The sequence below is a fragment of the Sinocyclocheilus grahami genome, unplaced genomic scaffold (genome assembly GCF_001515645.1).
Source record: "Sinocyclocheilus grahami isolate Dianchi unplaced genomic scaffold, SAMN03320097.WGS_v1.1 scaffold547.1, whole genome shotgun sequence".
In the NCBI taxonomy this organism is placed as follows: Eukaryota; Metazoa; Chordata; class Actinopteri; order Cypriniformes; family Cyprinidae; genus Sinocyclocheilus; species Sinocyclocheilus grahami.
Window position 1 is genome coordinate 570675 of NW_015505726.1, and position 17116 is coordinate 587790.

The window sequence follows — 17116 nt, forward strand, 5'->3', positions numbered from 1 at the left end:
CGCTACATCGCTACATATATATATATATATATATATATATATATATATATATATATATATATATATATATATATATATTAAAAAAAATCTAAAGTGGGTGAATGTTTTTAGAGGCACTGTATATCACTGTATTATTAACTCTCAAAAACCAAAAACTGTAATTGTACAACCACAAGCAATTACCTGTGTAAAGGATTTGTCAACAGAACCAACTAACGTACAAGCCAGACTAAACTAAATCGAATCCAATTAAATTGTTTCCATTTCTGCTATTCAGAAATCCACTGACTCAGAGAAAGTTCATACACTTCGGTACCTTGTGAATGGAGTGGAGCATGCCAGTCTCCAGCTCCAGGAGCCATTTCTCCACCTGCCCACGAGCTTTAGATGTAGAGATGATATCCAGCAGCTCCACCACCTCTCCTTCGCTGCTCCTCATATGAGTGATGTCCAAAATGTCAGTGAACACGACGTTAGCAATACCCTCAAAACACTTCTTCAGGTGGGGCTGCACCCTGGAACATAAAGCCGACGGTGAACTGTTGCCCGTTTCCAACACAAGTTTGATATTTCATTTGAGGTGACATGCTTCAGGAACACCTAGATGTTCAGAAATCTCAGGTTCAGAGAAAAAGCAATACTCAAACGTGTAACACTGTCAGACGATAGCACGGACGAATTTTCCCTAAGTCAGTGACTCTGCTAACTTCCTTCATTATCACTTCCACCCTCCAGTACTTTGTAATACACACTTCAGCAAAACAGCTGCTGCAATTCGGATTTTTTTTATTTCTGTAAAGCTAACATTCCCTTTCAAATATAATAGAAATGTAGGAGACACAAAAGACGAGTGAGAATGACACAGCGAGAGAGAGATAAAGAGAAAGAAAGCAAGAGAGAGGTGATCAGAACTGGTAATAGAGCAGAAAGGCAAGGCCAGCCAAGGCCAACATTCCTAGTTTGTGAAACCAAAAGCCCTATAGTAGTACAATTTGAACTTGCATTTGAGGCATCATCATTCATCATTAAACAAATACCTGGGGTGAAATATAACTAGATTTGCTTATACGTTAAGGGCCTGCACAGGGGAGCCACAGCAGAGAAACTAGGCCAGAGTGTCACAGGAAGAAGAAAAAGCACTATAATTAAATTCCCTCAGTAAATACTGGGTTTTAAGGGGTTCAAATTGGGTTTTCCGAGGCCGAGGTGAAGCTAAATTGCTTTTCATTTGTCCTTCCCTGTTCCTTTTGAGGCCTCACATACTAAATGTTTATGTAGGTAGCAGTGGTTAGGTAGGCGGCGTAACATCAGTTGGATTTGCCATGGGAGACATGCCAAAGTAGGCTATGTGAAAACATAAGATATATTCATAAATATCACAGGCTTGAGATTAAAGCTCTGCAGAGTGAATGCTGTGTTTCTTATTTCATGTTAGAGTAAATTACATCCAGCCTATATTCTACATCAAGGTGAAAATTCTTGCATTTACTAAACCCTCAGAAATCTTGGGACTTTGTAGCAGCAATTTGAAACTACTAATATCCAATAAATACTACTAGTCATCTGTTTCAAAGCTAGATGATAAAAATACCATGTAAAACTATATTTCAGAGTGTGAGTTGTAGTGATACAGTTTCACTCAGTTATTCTTCATGAAAATTCAGAAAAAGAAAGCATAGCAGCACTGCACATCAAAAATTGACCCAAACTTGCATCATCTTAAGGTTTTTTTAATAATTGATATAGCACATACTGATCTACCATAGTTCTTTCCGACATTCAGTCACACAGCCTGGCTTTATTATAAAGCAATCTATCAACAAAGCGAATCCAAAACAGCAAGAATATTGAAAACAGAAGACTTCCAAATTAGATCCTCTTAACTGCTGACAAACAATATTCCTCAAGCCTATAAATCATGTTGCTTCCAGAAATGTCACCTTTAAGCCTCTTTTCCTTTGAGGATATGGAGAAAGTGTGAGATTACTGTAACTCACACCACACTAAAAGTGCAAACCCACAGAAATCCTGACACTTTCTATAGCTTCAGGAACATTTGTAACTGCACCGGTAGAAATAGATCAAGCAGAATGATCACTAGTGGTTGACCAATATGTGTTTTTTGATGGTCAGTGCATATACTTACATTCAGAAAGCATGATCGCTGATGACAGTTACAATGGCAAAATATACTGTATACACTACCATTCAAAAGTTTGGGATCAGTACTTATTTATTTATTTGGAAAAAATTAATTCTTTCATTTCAGATAAATCTTTTAAACACACACACACATAAATAATCCTTAAAAAATAATGGATCACAGCTTCCAATGTTTTCAACATTGATAATAATAAGAAATGTTTCTTGAGCACCAAATCAGCATATTAGAATGATGTCTGAAGGATCATGTGACACTGAAGACTGGAGTAATGATTAAAAACACATTGAAGTAAGTTATTTTAAACTGTAATAGTATTTCACAATATTATTGTTTTTACTGTATAAATAAATGCAGCCTTGGTGAGTATAAGAGACTTCTTTGATTAAAATCGTACCAACCCCAAACTTTCAAAATTGGTGAATGTACTACAGTGATAGCACATGAGATGCCACAACATTGTTAAAATGAAAAGAAAAATTTATTTACACAACATTTACTCAGAATTCACAAAAAAATCCATTACCCACTGACACAGCTATTAGTAAAATGTAGAAATATATGACCAAATATCAGCCAGTCTATCAGACTGTCATTACACAGTACTTTTAAAAGCTCCCCTGTACCTGGTTGGATCCTTAGTCTCTGAGAGGATCTCCAGCAGCTCGTCATTGGACAGGAAGAAGAAGCGGGGGAAATAGAGTCTCTTCTTCTCCAGGTATTCATTCAGACCCTTGAGAATGAGTTCCAGCAACTCGTTACTGCTTTTCATCTTTTCTAGCATCTTTTCAATGGCCACCACTGCCAGGACATGCTTGTCCTAAGAGAGAAACTTAATATTTAGCTATGTGTTATAAAATTCAACAAGTCACTACAATATTCTGGTTCTTAGATATGGCTTGGGTTCTTCCTTCAGTGTACATGTGATTCAACCATTTTCAACACCTCTCCTCAACAAGCCCCACAGTAATATCTATGCCGATGCAAATTACTCCCTGAAGTTTAATACTTAAGGGTTTGTTCAAATCCCTTACTGTATGTATGAGAAATATCTTTTATATCAAACAACACTAATAATTTAGTAGATCAGTAAAGTGCATATTTGTCCGTAATGGGGCATATTAGACTGATCTCTAAAGGAAGCCTCTGGACCGTGCGTGATGTTTTCAAGTGCAGCTGCAGCTGAGAAACTCAATAATGAAAAACCATCAGACTGCTTTTAATTCTCTGCCCTCAAAGTTCTGCCAGACAAATCCAGTGATGAAAAGATGATATTCATAGCCATATTTCCCTGCTTTCACAAAAGAGTTCATTTATGAAAGGTGTCTCCCATCAGGAAAACTCATCCTATCTTTCGCTGTCTGATTTTCAAACGTTCCTCCAAAGGTTGTATGAAGGCCACGTCCTTCATTAGAGAGAGAGGAAACAATTGGATACCCCGCCCCCTCCCTTTCCACCCCTCACAGATGCTCCTCACCTGTAAAGAGATAATAATTGCTTTTTCCCCTTTTCGGATTGCTATTGATTTTCTATTACCTACGGTGACTAGACTTCACATTCACAGAGAGATTGAGGTTTAACGATCACTTTTAGATGACAAAAAGGCCTGATTTCTTGACAGGGACTGAGAGGAAGTAATGAGGGGTTGTTAATAACCAAAGCCTACACAAAATAACCCTTTTAAAACATGAAAAGACACCATTGGATGACTCTAATGAAAGAGAGAGGGGATGTTTTATGCCAATTACTCTTTTAATTATTCTCCCTCTCCGTCACACTGAATTACATTAGAGTGAGAGGGTGAGTGCTGCCGGAATGCGTCTGAATGAAGGAATGCTGAAAATCATCCGCTTCCTTTCACAGGGTGCAGAGACATGCAAGTGGGCTGCTCAACAGAGCCAAGATATTCACAGTTACTAGATCACATTTTCTTCATGAATGCATTGCCTTTCATTTACAGTAGCATCACACCTCGGGATCCAGAACAACTTCATATGTCCTTCTTGTGTCTTCAGCAAAAATAAAAACTGGACTCTGCATCCCCCAAATACCCCACTGATATTATAAGCATGCATTTCTTTATGTACTGCTGTTTCCTATAAAGCAGCAACAGGCAAAAGCACCTGCCTTCCAGCTAAAATAATACGTGTTTGCTTTTCCAAGAAGAGTCATTTACGGTCCGTAATGTGGAAATCGTGGAGTGGTGTAGGAATTATTCAAAAAGAAAACATCCTTAAAGAAACCCAGAATTCTGAATTAAATTACAGAATGTTTATCTCCGTTTCTGTCAAAAGGGGAAAGTTAGAAACACATTAGAAAAGAGTAAATAAAATCTGGAGGCAATGAACAGTTCTGTGGGTACCGTAGATGAAGAGAGACACCTAGTGGACAATCTGATATGGCAGTCAATAGTATTATCTGATTACAGCTTGATTAAGCACAAAGCTGTTTTTCAACAGCATGCTTATCGACATAATCGCTTTAGATACATGTAGAACAGAATATATGGCTATAGTGAGTTTCCATTTCAGAGAGTGTTTGTCAACTGTCAGAAAATTGTCTCTGAAGAGTCTGTGATGAATTAGGATAGTGCGTCTTAACTCACATAAAAGTGCTGAGTTTTTTTTTTTAAACTATGGACACTCATTTTTTCAAACCTCGGGGAGGCAGGCAGCATGCCTCGTGATGCTCAATGACCTTGTTTTCCGCACACTCCTAGATTTGAGTCCCTCCAGACAAAATCCATAATTCCTATTTGACGGTACAGCCAGGTGACTTTTTTTTCCGTTTAGAGGAGAGACAACAGATATTGATGTCTCTCAGAGCACTGAGACCGGGCTTGCCAATTACTTGCCAAAGAGTCTCTAGATGAGTGACTGTGTTTGGGTGTGTGTCTCATAGCCGTCTCATTTGTCATGAACACACTATAGTTTGATATGTCAGGAACTTTTACAAAGAGTTATTCTCAGTTCTAGATATAAACAAACCCAAGTTTGTTTTTATATTTTGCTGCATATGTAGGGCTTTCTGACTCACCAGGCTGACTTGTTTCATAGTGTCCCTCCAGGTTTTATCCACAGCAGTAAAGCGACGTCCCTCTTCGGGCATCTGGGCCATGATGTCTGGGGAACTGAAGATGGGCTCAAGATAGAGCCAGGTGCCCTGAACCTTTAACCACTCATCCATAATTTCCTGCAGCAAAAGCAGTTTGCCCTCCCAGTCCCTGAGATACATGCATACAGACACACAGTGTAAACAAGTGAGATAAATAGATAAATAGCAACACTTTTCTGTACCATTTTGGGCTCACTGATACAGTCTCTTTTTCCATTTTGGTGCTTCAAAATCAGGATTACAAAGTATGTGACTAATCACGAGACACTAAAGCTATTAAACCAACACAGAATTAGTGCATGTACGATTTTGTAATCATACCATACTGAACTGTGTTCTAATGGAAATGCTAATGTCACTGTTACTCACCTTGCACAGAACCTTTCAGCCTGACTGTTGGGAAAAAAACTGCTTGTTTCACATGCAAATTTTGAATCATAGCTAGACCCCTTTTAATGAGGTATAAGCCCCAGTAAGGTTTTGCTGTGCCCTAGTAAAATTTCCTTGATAAATCATTGTCTGACGAAATAAATTACAGCCGATATGGCAGAAAATTAGATGTAAACTAAAATAAATTTTAGCAGTGCTCTATAGAGTAAATTGATCTGTAAAATTTAAACTAATGAAATGATCTGCACCACATACCTGCATTTTGTTACATATTATGATTTAAATAAGTAAATAAACCTAGAAATTTAGAAACAAAGCCCCAAGAAATTTAGAAGTAGATTTGTGAAATTCTTAGCCGGCTTGTGGCCCAGTAATGATCAAGCTCTAGACGATGATTATAAAAAGCAAATGTGAATAAGCAAATATGACATCTACAATTCTGGCCAACCAGAATTACATACAGTATGTATAAACTTTGCATATTAATTTTGCATACACGTTCATATTGAGTGCAAAATATGCACAAACACTCATCTCTCACCGTATCTCGGCCTCAAATGGCTTGATGAATGGTGAGCCCCTCATGGTCTGGGTCTTGACAATATGGTCATCCAGCAGCATCTGGATCTCATCCAATGAGGACAGGATGGAGGTTCCAGTTTCACGATAGGGCAGGAGGGTGAACTCTATCCCCTCCCATTCACTAGCCATGCGCTCCATGGCCTTTTCAAGGCCGTGTTCCTTACTGGCCCCTTCGCTGATGGTTTCAAAGGCAGAGAGGTGAGCTTCCAGATGCAGTGGAAGAAACTGGGCCACACAGGCATCCTCCTCTGAGGGCTTGATGGGGAAGCCGACAACTGCAGACATGGCCTCCCAATGGCGCTCGCGGAGACCAGGGTTACAAAGCACCTGCCGAAACAAATCATCCCCATAATTAATGAGCAGCCCAGCATAGAATCTGCACTCTCAGAATTCCCCAGAAAGCACAGCAGATTTCAGCCCCTTACATGTTCTTCATTAAATATAATTTACAATGCTTTCAGCTACCAATAAGAGTGAGGTACCGTCAAAAATGGACAGTTGGGACAGTGACTCAAATGAAAACCATCACCTGCACTAAAGGAATGTGTTCCTTAAAGGCTTCCACTTCTGTCTTCACAGAGGTGGCGATTTGAAGAGCTTTGGGTGAGTCCTGGAAGCTTTTTTCAAGCTTGTACAGGGAACGGCTGTAGTTACCCACGTCAGCTTCCACTTTGTCCGGGTTGACAGCTGAGAGTGGGCCGTTCACCCACTGACGGTGCTGATTCTGAAACTCAGCCGCCGTCTCATACAGCCGCAGATAAGGGAGCAGATGGTCTTGAACAGTTTTGCATTGTGGGTACTGAGAGACAGGCCAGCCAAAGGCCTCCTCCTCCTGGTTGAAGCCTCTGATCTGATGGATAAAAGAGTGAATGAGTTTGATTATGCAGGTGCAACGATAAGAGCGGCTATTCTCAGAGGCACTCTAAAACTCTTTTCCCCCTGCACTTTAGATTGTGCGAACAGGCTTGAGCTTTTCATAATGACAATAATATTTTATTTACATCTTGGTATTTCCATTTAGCATTTTTATGCAATATCCCAAAGTTTCATTATATAATGTGGATGAAAACCTTGCTAATGAAGCAGTGAAATAAACCATAATGCTTTTGTCCAGAGTACACAGTACCTTTTCCATAACCAAATCCAGTTTGGAATTGAGGGCCTGGGCTTTTTTCAGATATTTGTTGAGCTCAGAGACGTCACCAAAGGTCATAAAGTCCTCCACTTGCTGTTCATAGCTCTCGATATCCTCTACAACCCTCTCACATCTCAACTACGATTTAAAAACACACATTATTTTATGTAATAGTGCAGCAGTGCCAGATTGAACATCAAAGTGCAGAGCTTTAATTATGTGTTATTGGTGAATTTATGTTTGAATTTCTGCTTAGATTTTACTTTTTGTGTCTCTGTGTTTTAGTTGCTGGTAAATAAATTTTTTCAAATGTTTTGTCACTGCTAAGTATAGAATAAACACTCATGCTTGGAGGTTCTTTATTGTTTTCCCTAATTGTTCATATATGCACTACAGGTGCATCTCAATAAATTTGAATGTCATGGAAAAGTTCATTTATTTCAGTAATTCAACTCAAATTGTGAAACTCGTGTATTAAATAAATTCAATGCACACAGACTGAAGTAGTTTAAGTCTTTGGTTCTTTCAATTGTGAAGATTTTGGCTCACATTTAACAAAAACCCACTAATTCACTCTCTCAACATATTAGAATACTTCATAAGACCAATAAAAAAAAATTCTTGTGAATTGTTGGCCTTCTGGAAAGTATGTTAATTTACTGTACATGTACTCAATACTTGGTAGGGGCTCCTTTTGCTTTAATTACTGCCTCAATTCGGCGTGGCATGGAGGTGATCAGTTTGTAGCACTGCTGAGGTGGTATGGAAGCCCAGGTTTCTTTGACAGTGGCCTTCAGCTCATCTGCATTTTTTGGTCTTGTTTCTCTTGACAATACCCCATAGAGAATCTATGGGGTATTGTCAAGAGGAAAATGAGAAAGTTCAGGTCTGGTGTAAGACTTAAACTACTTCAGTCTGTGTGCATTGAATTTATTTAATACACGAGTTTCACAATTTGAGTTGAATTACTGAAATAAATGAACTTTTCCACAACATTCTAATTTATTGAGATGCACCTGTATGTAATGTACAAAGTGTTGCATAATGTGAAGATTCGATGTGTCTGTTTCCAGGGTATGTTTCCATGTTTGGTTTGATCAATTGTTTTTAGGGTGTCTGTGCTGATTGACCAGCATGTGGCATCTCTAGTACCTTCAGGCCATTCTGGAACTGGTTGGTCTTCTCTTTGATAATCTGGCGGTGCTGATCAAAGACGGAAGGCATGCGTGCATGACACTGGAAGGTCTTGCTGTTCAGCTGAATGTCTGTGTGCGAGAATGTGATATAATCCACCAAGAAACACAACCTGCTATTGGACTCCTGAAGCTTCATTTCCAACTGAGGCATTTCCTCAGCCTCCACCTTCATCACATATGCCTATGACAAAAAGAAAATAATATACAGTACTGAAAGAGCTTTTGTTTGTCGACAGAAACTAAACAGAGACAGGTTCAAAGATAGAGATGGGGGTCAGTATTACCGTAAGTTCCATGAGTTCCTGTGTGTTTGATGGATTTCTAAGGGCTTTATTTGATATTGTATCATATTCCTCACACAACCTAGAGATCAGTGACATGGATTACTAACCGGTTACTGAACAAATGTTTTGGAAATTTGTCAGAGACTCACTTGCTATTGAACTCTTGATGACCCTGCAACATGTGAGTGACCAGTTTCTGCAGGAGACCCTCTGCTCGCTTCACAAGGGCACGGACCAGATCATGGGAGTGCACTTCAAACATGCCCAAACGCACCACCTTAAACACAGAACACAATAAATGAAGGTTTTGGCCATAATTCTGTGGGGAAAGGCTGCTAAAATGTGGACTGTTAATAACCATCAACCTTCAGGGTGTTGTATTGGATCTCATCAGCCAACTGCTGGTAGCGTGTCACCTCCATCATCAGCTCCTGGAAGGAGTGCTGCTCCTGCAGGAACTGGGTAACATCCTCCTCAGCTTGCTGGGACACCAGCGGAGCATACTTATCATAAAGACGCACATGCTTCAAAGGTTCAGCTCTTTCTGCACATATTACATGTGTGATTTTCTCCTGCTGGGCCTTCAGGATCTCCGGCAAAATGATTGGCTTCAGAGTATGATGTGTTTCTGGGCCAGGCTTGAATTAGTATAAATGTGTAAACACATGACACAGAAATGACAATAATCAGAGTAAAGTCTTCATGACAAGTGTGTTTGGTTATAGTGGCTGATAATATTTAGCTGATGCAACCTAACTATCGGTAATATTTGTACAGTGTTAAAGAAGTGATATCACACTTTTCTTCTCCCTGAAGGCCACTATACTTTTTTGTGCTCAAAACATTCATAACTTGCTAGAAATATATATGTTAACTAAGTTAACCGAGTTCTGTTTCAGAATGAAAAATCTTTGTGACATAGTTTCAATAAATTGTCTGTTTTCACTGGAGCAAGACGTTTTGAATTCTGAACATATAAAATGTTTTCAAGTACACTGAACTCTTTTATCTAAAAAGATCAATGAAAATTTGATTCCTCATGATATGTTCCCTTTAATATTAATATAGCTATCAAACAACACAGCACAAACGAGATGTAACATAAAATTAAAAAAACATATGTTTACCCATTCTGAGTACAGCTTCATCTCTACTCGAGGGATCAAACTTAAGGATTTCAGCATCATGTCATACACATTTAGCAGAGTGACTTCAAAGTCTTTGAAATCAGGTTCAAATCTGATAGTATTTTGATCCAGCACCAGCCTTAGGACGAACCCTGGATGATCATAGGCTCGCGCTGACCGCTTCAGTGGGGAAAAAAAAAACATATTACTTCATAGGCCATAGGGATTTATAAAGGCTGTCAAAATGTAAATAATAAAAGATACACTGAAGCAAAAAAAGATTCCACAGTGATATAAAAATTATATTTGTTCAAAGAAAAAAAGGTTCAGAATTCACAGTGCTACAGATCTTACAGGGTCCTGGGCGATGAGGTGTGTGTAGTCCTGAATAGACTCCAGTGCCAGGCTTTGGAGCTGGTAGGTCATGAGCGTGGCCAGGCAGTTGTAGAAAGACTGCAGTCGAGCAACACTACTGTTGCTAGGGATCAGTTTGCGCTTGCTACCAAGACAACAGATTTGCTGCACTTCTGGTATCCACCTGTTTGATTCAAAACAAGAAAATAAATAATTGGAGTTGCATTGTTTTTGCAGAGTACAGTCTGCTAAGCTTAAGAAAATGATTTGGATTCTGTTCAGCTGTCGACAACTTGTAACTGCCTACTGCAAGATTGAGTAGCAACCAAAATCATTCATTGTCAAGTTATTGTCTTCATCCGTGAAAAATTCAACAGATAGCTGGGATGGACGATCAATTCATGTGGTCGCTGATGAATTGACAAGTATAGGAAAACAGCTGAGAGTGCTTACTTTTTGAGAAGGATGCCTGTGGCATATTCAATGTGTTTGCTGACTAACTGCTGAAAAGCAGACAACTCCACAGATTCCTGCTCGTTGTGGAAGACCTCCACATCAACAAGGCGCAGCTTCCTGCAGAAGAGAACAAGACAATATAGTCATTATGGAAAAGGCTCTTTGTGATTAAGAAGTGCGCTTAATGTATTGAATGGTTACCTGAAAGTGCACTTGCTAAAAGTATATTTTTTCATCACTGTTTCATTACACAAAGTACACTTTGTATTAATGTCAAATTAAATGTTTTACTTTAAATTACATTTAGTGCAATAAAGTGTCTAAAAATATTACATTCAGTTTGCACTTAAATGTATTGTTTTAAAGTATATAATTATTGTAATAAGTGCTCTTTTACTGACAGGTTACTGATAAAATGTTTTGGAAATTTGTCAGTAACTCGCTTGTTATTGAACTCTTCATAACACTGCAACATATGAGTAACCAGTTTCTGTGTGATGCTAAAGTATTTAGTATTTTTCCTAGGGCTGGGTAAACAATATTGATATCTCGATTTTTATCGATTCTCATTTTTACCAAACGATATCGATTCTTAAATCCCAAGAATCGATTAGTCTAGCCTGTTTTCAGTTAATGGACAGAACATTGAAGAGCACTTCCCATCCAATAAATCGCAAATAAGTGATTCTTTTAATATGAAACAAAGTCTCAGATTTCAAATTCTGTCCATTGTACTGCAGTATTCTGTCACGAATCCGGTCCATGAACTTCTGTTTGCTCGCCACCAGAGGTCCCCCTTCCACTACTATGGACTCACCACACCACTGTTGCACTTCACCCGGACTACAGTTCCCATCATCCATTACACTGATTACACACACACAAGCTGTGTCTCATTTAGAAGGCTGCGTCCTCCGGAGGTCGCATTCGAAGGCTGCATACGTCATCGAGGCTGTCTCATTTCGAAAAAGCAAGTAGGACACTCCGAATGCGACCTTCTTTCACAGGAATTCGGAGGATGCATGAGGTGTATCCTTCGCTGCTACAGATAACCCACAATTCTTTGCGTCGCCGTGAACAACCGTTGTTAATTTGAAAAATGCCGGCGCCGACAGATGTAACGTACACACAAGCGCAGATGTGGTGTTTACAACTTACCTTAATTCGCCTCGGTAAAAACGGATAAACTTTGTTTTTAATATCCTCCTCCTTTTTTTCTCTAATAGATGTCTGCTGTATGTATGCTGCAGCAGCTCCTCAAACATTGAACAAAATAAAACAAGTAAAAGCATTTTTTTTTTTCAAATTACTTTCCAAAATTAGAAATAATTTTCCTTCATTTAAGTAGTGTGAGAGCGCAACGATTCTCTAAATGTGTTGGCATAGCAACGTGATACTTCCGGTTTCCTTCTCAGGCCGTCTCGTTTAATTCTAGGTTGAGGACACTTCATATATGCATCCTACAGAGGATGCGACCTCCAGAGGATTCGACCTCCGGAGGGTGCAGCCTTCTAAATGAGACACAGCTACAGTTGATTGCACACAGCTGTCATCAATCACACCTTCCCTATATATACACTCACTCTGATCCCCGTCAAGTTGCCGAGTCACCTAGTGATAGCTACTTTACGGAGCCATTTCTACTAGCCTAGCCTAGCCTAGCCTAGCCTAGCCTAGCCTAGCCTAGCCTAGCCTAGCCTAGCCTAGCCTAGCCTGTTTCCTCGTCTTCTGATCATTGCCTGTGTACTTTGGATTACCTCTCTCGTCTTGCCCTGTTTGGATACTGTTTGCCCCTGCCTGGACCTTTGCTTTGTACCTGGATTATCTCCCTAGTCTCACCCTGTTGGATTATGTTCGTCGTCGACTGACCCTCGCTTGGTTACCGGACTACCCTTGCCTTGTCTTCTACATACCAGTTTGCCTATGTCTGACCTATGCCTGTTTATGACCACGTCTTAATAAAAGCTTTGCACATGGATCCACAAGTCTCATGTTCTGGTTACGTCGTAACATTCAAACAAGAAATGCCGTTTTGGCGCTGTTTAACGTGGAGTGACGGATCGCTGTAGCGCCTCAGATCAACAGACGCGAGGCGCACGTGAACTGATCATCTCCTCCACATTAATACCAGTTTCAGCACAAAATAAACATGACTAAACATCTGAAGGTAAGTTAAAAGAAAGAGTACAACTTTACAATACGTATCCTGTCTCATGTAATCGCTCAGTGTTTCAGCCTTGCAAAGTCGGCTTGTAAACAATGTCACGTAACATCACATTTACCTCAGAAAAACCTATTCGGTGACCATAAACTCATTAGTCAGCTAGAAAAATAAACCATAGAGAGGGTCATGTTGTTAAATATATGCACCATAAAACATCTTCATTATAATTTTCACTGTTCTTCAGTGTTTAATTTGTTTGAATAAATCCATAAAGTTTTATGACGGCCACTATTTAAATGTTTATAGCCTATTTAAAAAAAACTAAAATTATGTAATTTTATTTTAAAAACTTAAGTGTAATTTTAGCAGTTGTGTAGCCTATAAATCAGTTTTAACCTTCAATATTATAGTAATGTAGCTAGTACTAACTGACTTTCACGTATATTTTACGGCATTCGTTGAGAGAGTTTTTTTTTTTCCTTGAGAAAATTTGGCATGCAGCCTACTGTACCTGATATATATATTTAAAATAATCGATATTGAATCGAATCGAATTGGTAATCGAATCGAATCGCAAGCTTGTGAATGAGAATTGAATCAAATCGTGAAATTTGTGTCAAAACCCAGCCCTACTTTTTCCACAAGGGGCTTAATTTGTTACAATGCAGTTCAATGCCTTCAGTGTTCAATTGTCCTGTCCCACAGTGGACATTCTTCATGGTCATCTGACACTTACTTGAAAGACACTTGCCACAGATCTAGTATTGCGAGCATAGTGGGATTGATTGAGTGAAGCTGGTGTCTCATTCTTTTCTGGGCCTGAAGAAATGATTTATTCCATGGCTTTGGAATAATTTCCATTCTGCAAGAAACAAAGGGGGAATTTAATACACAATGATTGACAGAATATTGATAAAACATTTATTTATATATATATATATATATATATATATGTGTGTGTGTGTTTTTTAACATTGCTTTTTTAAATTTACCAGTAACACTATTTTCATATTGCCATTTAACAATATTAACATAATTCAAAATGCTTTGCGTCATTTTGGCAGATAAAAAGGAATGAACTATTGATTTTTATGCATATTACAAATCTTGCTACAGTAAAGGATGCTAATAGGGATTAGAAGAAGGGGATTAAACAAAGTTTTAAAGTACTTATACCACAGAAGTTATTGGTACATCAAAGTCACAAATCACATAATGTAAGGCTAAATTTGAATTTAGAAGAAAACAATTACTTTCAAGAATCTACATTATTTTGACAAATATACACCATTAACTAGAATTCCTTATGGTCAGTTTTATGCCTAAGACACTCTATTTGTCTTGTGTTTTGTCAGGACTCACTCCTGTCTGTGTGCAGGGAGATCTCTAGCTTTGGACTCCTGATTCTCTCTGGGGTCTTGCAGCACAAAATCCACTACATGGATAGCAGAGGACAACACCACACACAATACTTGGTCATGGCATTTAGACAGTAGCATAGAGACTAAAAATTATTGTTAAACATGATTGTTTATTAAAAATAACAGTAAGATATATATTGTAGGAACAAGCACCTAGACTAAACATCTGATTTTTTTCATAGGCATTGAGTGAAAAATGTTTCTCCAAGATCTCTGTGCTTTAGACCACTGAAATATATAAAGCTACTGTGTCTAATTTGCAAACTGCCAAATTAGCCAAACAGAAGACCATACCTATGGCCTTTTTGACACTGAGCAGATAGTCTTCTCTCATCTCATCTGAGAGAGTCTCAATGGTTCCACTCAAACTCTTCAGGTGTTCTGGGACTAAAGCAAGAACATTCTTAAGCCAAGAGTCCTCCATAGCTGCCACGTCCTCTGTGCCTATCCCATTGCGGATGTAATAGTAGTATCTCTGAAAGACAGAAAACAAGACACAATGTTTGTGGACAAACGGCATAAGGACATACAGTAGTTTTAATACAGGAATGACTACCTTTTATTCTAATGCCTCACATATGAGATGAAATGAAACTGAACTAAAATGCACAGATAAAAGGTCATTGCTTACCAAAATGTCCTTCTCTGCAGCAGTAGGCGATCCCGAAGTGGATGGGGTGCTGTCTTCTGTGATGGACTTAGCAATGGCATCTTCACGGTGCCTGAAATCATATTGTTCTTTTAGTGAATATACTGTATGTGACAGGTACAATTTATCATCAAGATCTCATCTTTATGCAAATCAAACCCACATAATAATGCTGACAAGAGCACTGCGAAACTGCTCACGATCCTTCTTGGGTTGGACACCGCCACGATGCCTGTAAGAAAGTCCTGAAAGCCCTCCATCTTTGGTCCCCACATGCTGTGGACCTCGATGACGAGTCTGACGCCAGTGTACCCCTGCTCCTTGCACATCTCCTTAAGGGAAGTTTGAAGCATGTTCTCACAGATAGTACAGTCTGGATTGCAAATGTAATATAGTATATGTTTTTCATAAATCAAAAGCCATTGTATCACATACTAGAGAGCAAAGAGCCAAGGATGTCCTCTTGAGATGGTCCCTGAAGTCTAAAGCTAGGGCTTGCTTCATGCCACCGAGGTTTAGACTGAACCTAAAGGTTACAAGCCACACTGTTGTTGGTTGAGAAGACATAATCTTGACTTAAAAAGATATGGTGGATGAGTGCCAGGCTTTACCTGCTGTCTCTGTGGTAAAAGACCCACAGTTTTATCTGGTTTCTTGAGGGGGTTCTTTTTACCAAAGGGAAAAAAGGAAGATGTTCAGTGCGAGTATTATTATTATTAGGAATTTGTGTTGTAAGTTAATAGTGTATATCATGCACTCCGTGTGAGAGCCATTCTACGATAAGTTATTCATGAGAAAGTACGTTAACTATAAACATATTCTATACGCCTTAAATACAACTTCACTTTTCACTCACCGGCATCTCCATGTTCAGCACTTTGGTTTTCGTCTTTACATTGTCAGAACTAGAACTAGAATTAAATTGGTCGTTTTCACATTTTAAAATGAAGCCACGTCGTATCTTGCAGATGTCAACACATCTGTGAGAAGAGAGTTTGGCACATTTTTATAAAAACACAGCTCGTCACCTGTCCAACGGTCTGCAGGTCGAGCAATAACTTAAACACGATAATTTATTTGGAAATGTGTTTGTAAGTTGTTGTTAAGATACGTTTAAAAGGTTTAGTTTGTTAACATTACCTGTTTTCGGTCAGTAACCTATCCGCTTGTGAAATGTATTGGCGTTGCTAGGCTGGTAACCAAGGAAGCGCGATGCCTGGATTTGACATAGTGACAGTGCCCGCCATAGACATATAAATACCTAGACGCCTCATTGGCCGCTGGATCGTACGTCAACGTCGCCGCCATCTTGGTGCGGGCATCTTTTCCATCATTCTCATAAGTGGACTCGAGAAAATGCCTCAGTCGTGTGCTGCTTGGGGCTGTACAAACCGCCGCACAATTGAAAATAGGTCTCGGGGAATTACTTTTCACAGGTAAGACTGAAAAGTTGTTGACTGACACTGATCTGGTTGTATTTGGTCATTAAAACATTGTTGACACAACTTGACAGTAATTGACCGTCGGAGTCAGACTATTAATAGCTAGCGACATCGCTATTTAGCTGCTAGTCTAGGAAACCAGAAATGTTACATTCTTTCTTATATAGTTTTAGCGTATGGTAAATTATATATCATAAACTAAATTGCCCGTAATCGAGATATTCATTTATAGTGCTGTTTTTTTTCTCAAAACGGACTCTAGTGCCGACCTACTCGTTTCGGCTAAGCGGCATGAATCTAATTTCATCTCGGATGGTATGTGTGTGATTTTCATTGTTCGCCTGATCATGAACTGGAGATTTTTACACAATTTGTCTCCTTACATTCTATCAACCTACTCATCTAAAAACTCTAAACTCCTAATATTTGTGTTCAAATCAACAAGTCTTACACATCTGGGATGGTAGGGGGCTGAGTAAATGATGAGATAATTTAGATGAGAATAGTCCTTTATCCTCATTTCCCCTCAATCCCGCTGCTATCACAGTGTGTGTGTGTGTGTGTGTGTGTGTGTGTGTGTGTGTGTGTGTGAGGAGAGGGGTAGTGTGTGTGTGTGAGGAGAGGGGTAGTGTGTGTGTGTG

General features: G+C 39.1%; 1 protein-coding gene across 1 annotated transcript in view; it reads right to left on the reverse strand.

Moving 5' to 3' along the window:
* Positions 1-15904, reverse strand: part of dnah7 (dynein, axonemal, heavy chain 7) — a 75044-nt gene extending 59140 nt beyond the window's left edge. The window contains exons 1-21 of the mRNA XM_016238762.1: positions 15890-15904; positions 15645-15698; positions 15469-15559; positions 15197-15365; positions 15016-15106; positions 14679-14859; positions 14326-14398; positions 13700-13825; positions 10797-10916; positions 10344-10527; positions 9990-10169; positions 9228-9500; positions 9012-9139; positions 8863-8941; positions 8535-8759; positions 7374-7520; positions 6777-7097; positions 6207-6574; positions 5198-5384; positions 2788-2981; positions 317-515 (exon numbers count right to left, since the gene is read on the reverse strand). Of these exons, the coding sequence (XP_016094248.1) occupies positions 317-515; positions 2788-2981; positions 5198-5384; positions 6207-6574; positions 6777-7097; positions 7374-7520; positions 8535-8759; positions 8863-8941; positions 9012-9139; positions 9228-9500; positions 9990-10169; positions 10344-10527; positions 10797-10916; positions 13700-13825; positions 14326-14398; positions 14679-14859; positions 15016-15106; positions 15197-15365; positions 15469-15559; positions 15645-15698; positions 15890-15901 (3402 nt within the window). The 5' untranslated portion in view covers positions 15902-15904. The remainder of the gene's footprint in view (positions 1-316; positions 516-2787; positions 2982-5197; positions 5385-6206; positions 6575-6776; positions 7098-7373; positions 7521-8534; positions 8760-8862; positions 8942-9011; positions 9140-9227; positions 9501-9989; positions 10170-10343; positions 10528-10796; positions 10917-13699; positions 13826-14325; positions 14399-14678; positions 14860-15015; positions 15107-15196; positions 15366-15468; positions 15560-15644; positions 15699-15889) is intronic.
* Positions 15905-17116: the final 1212 nt, after the last annotated feature.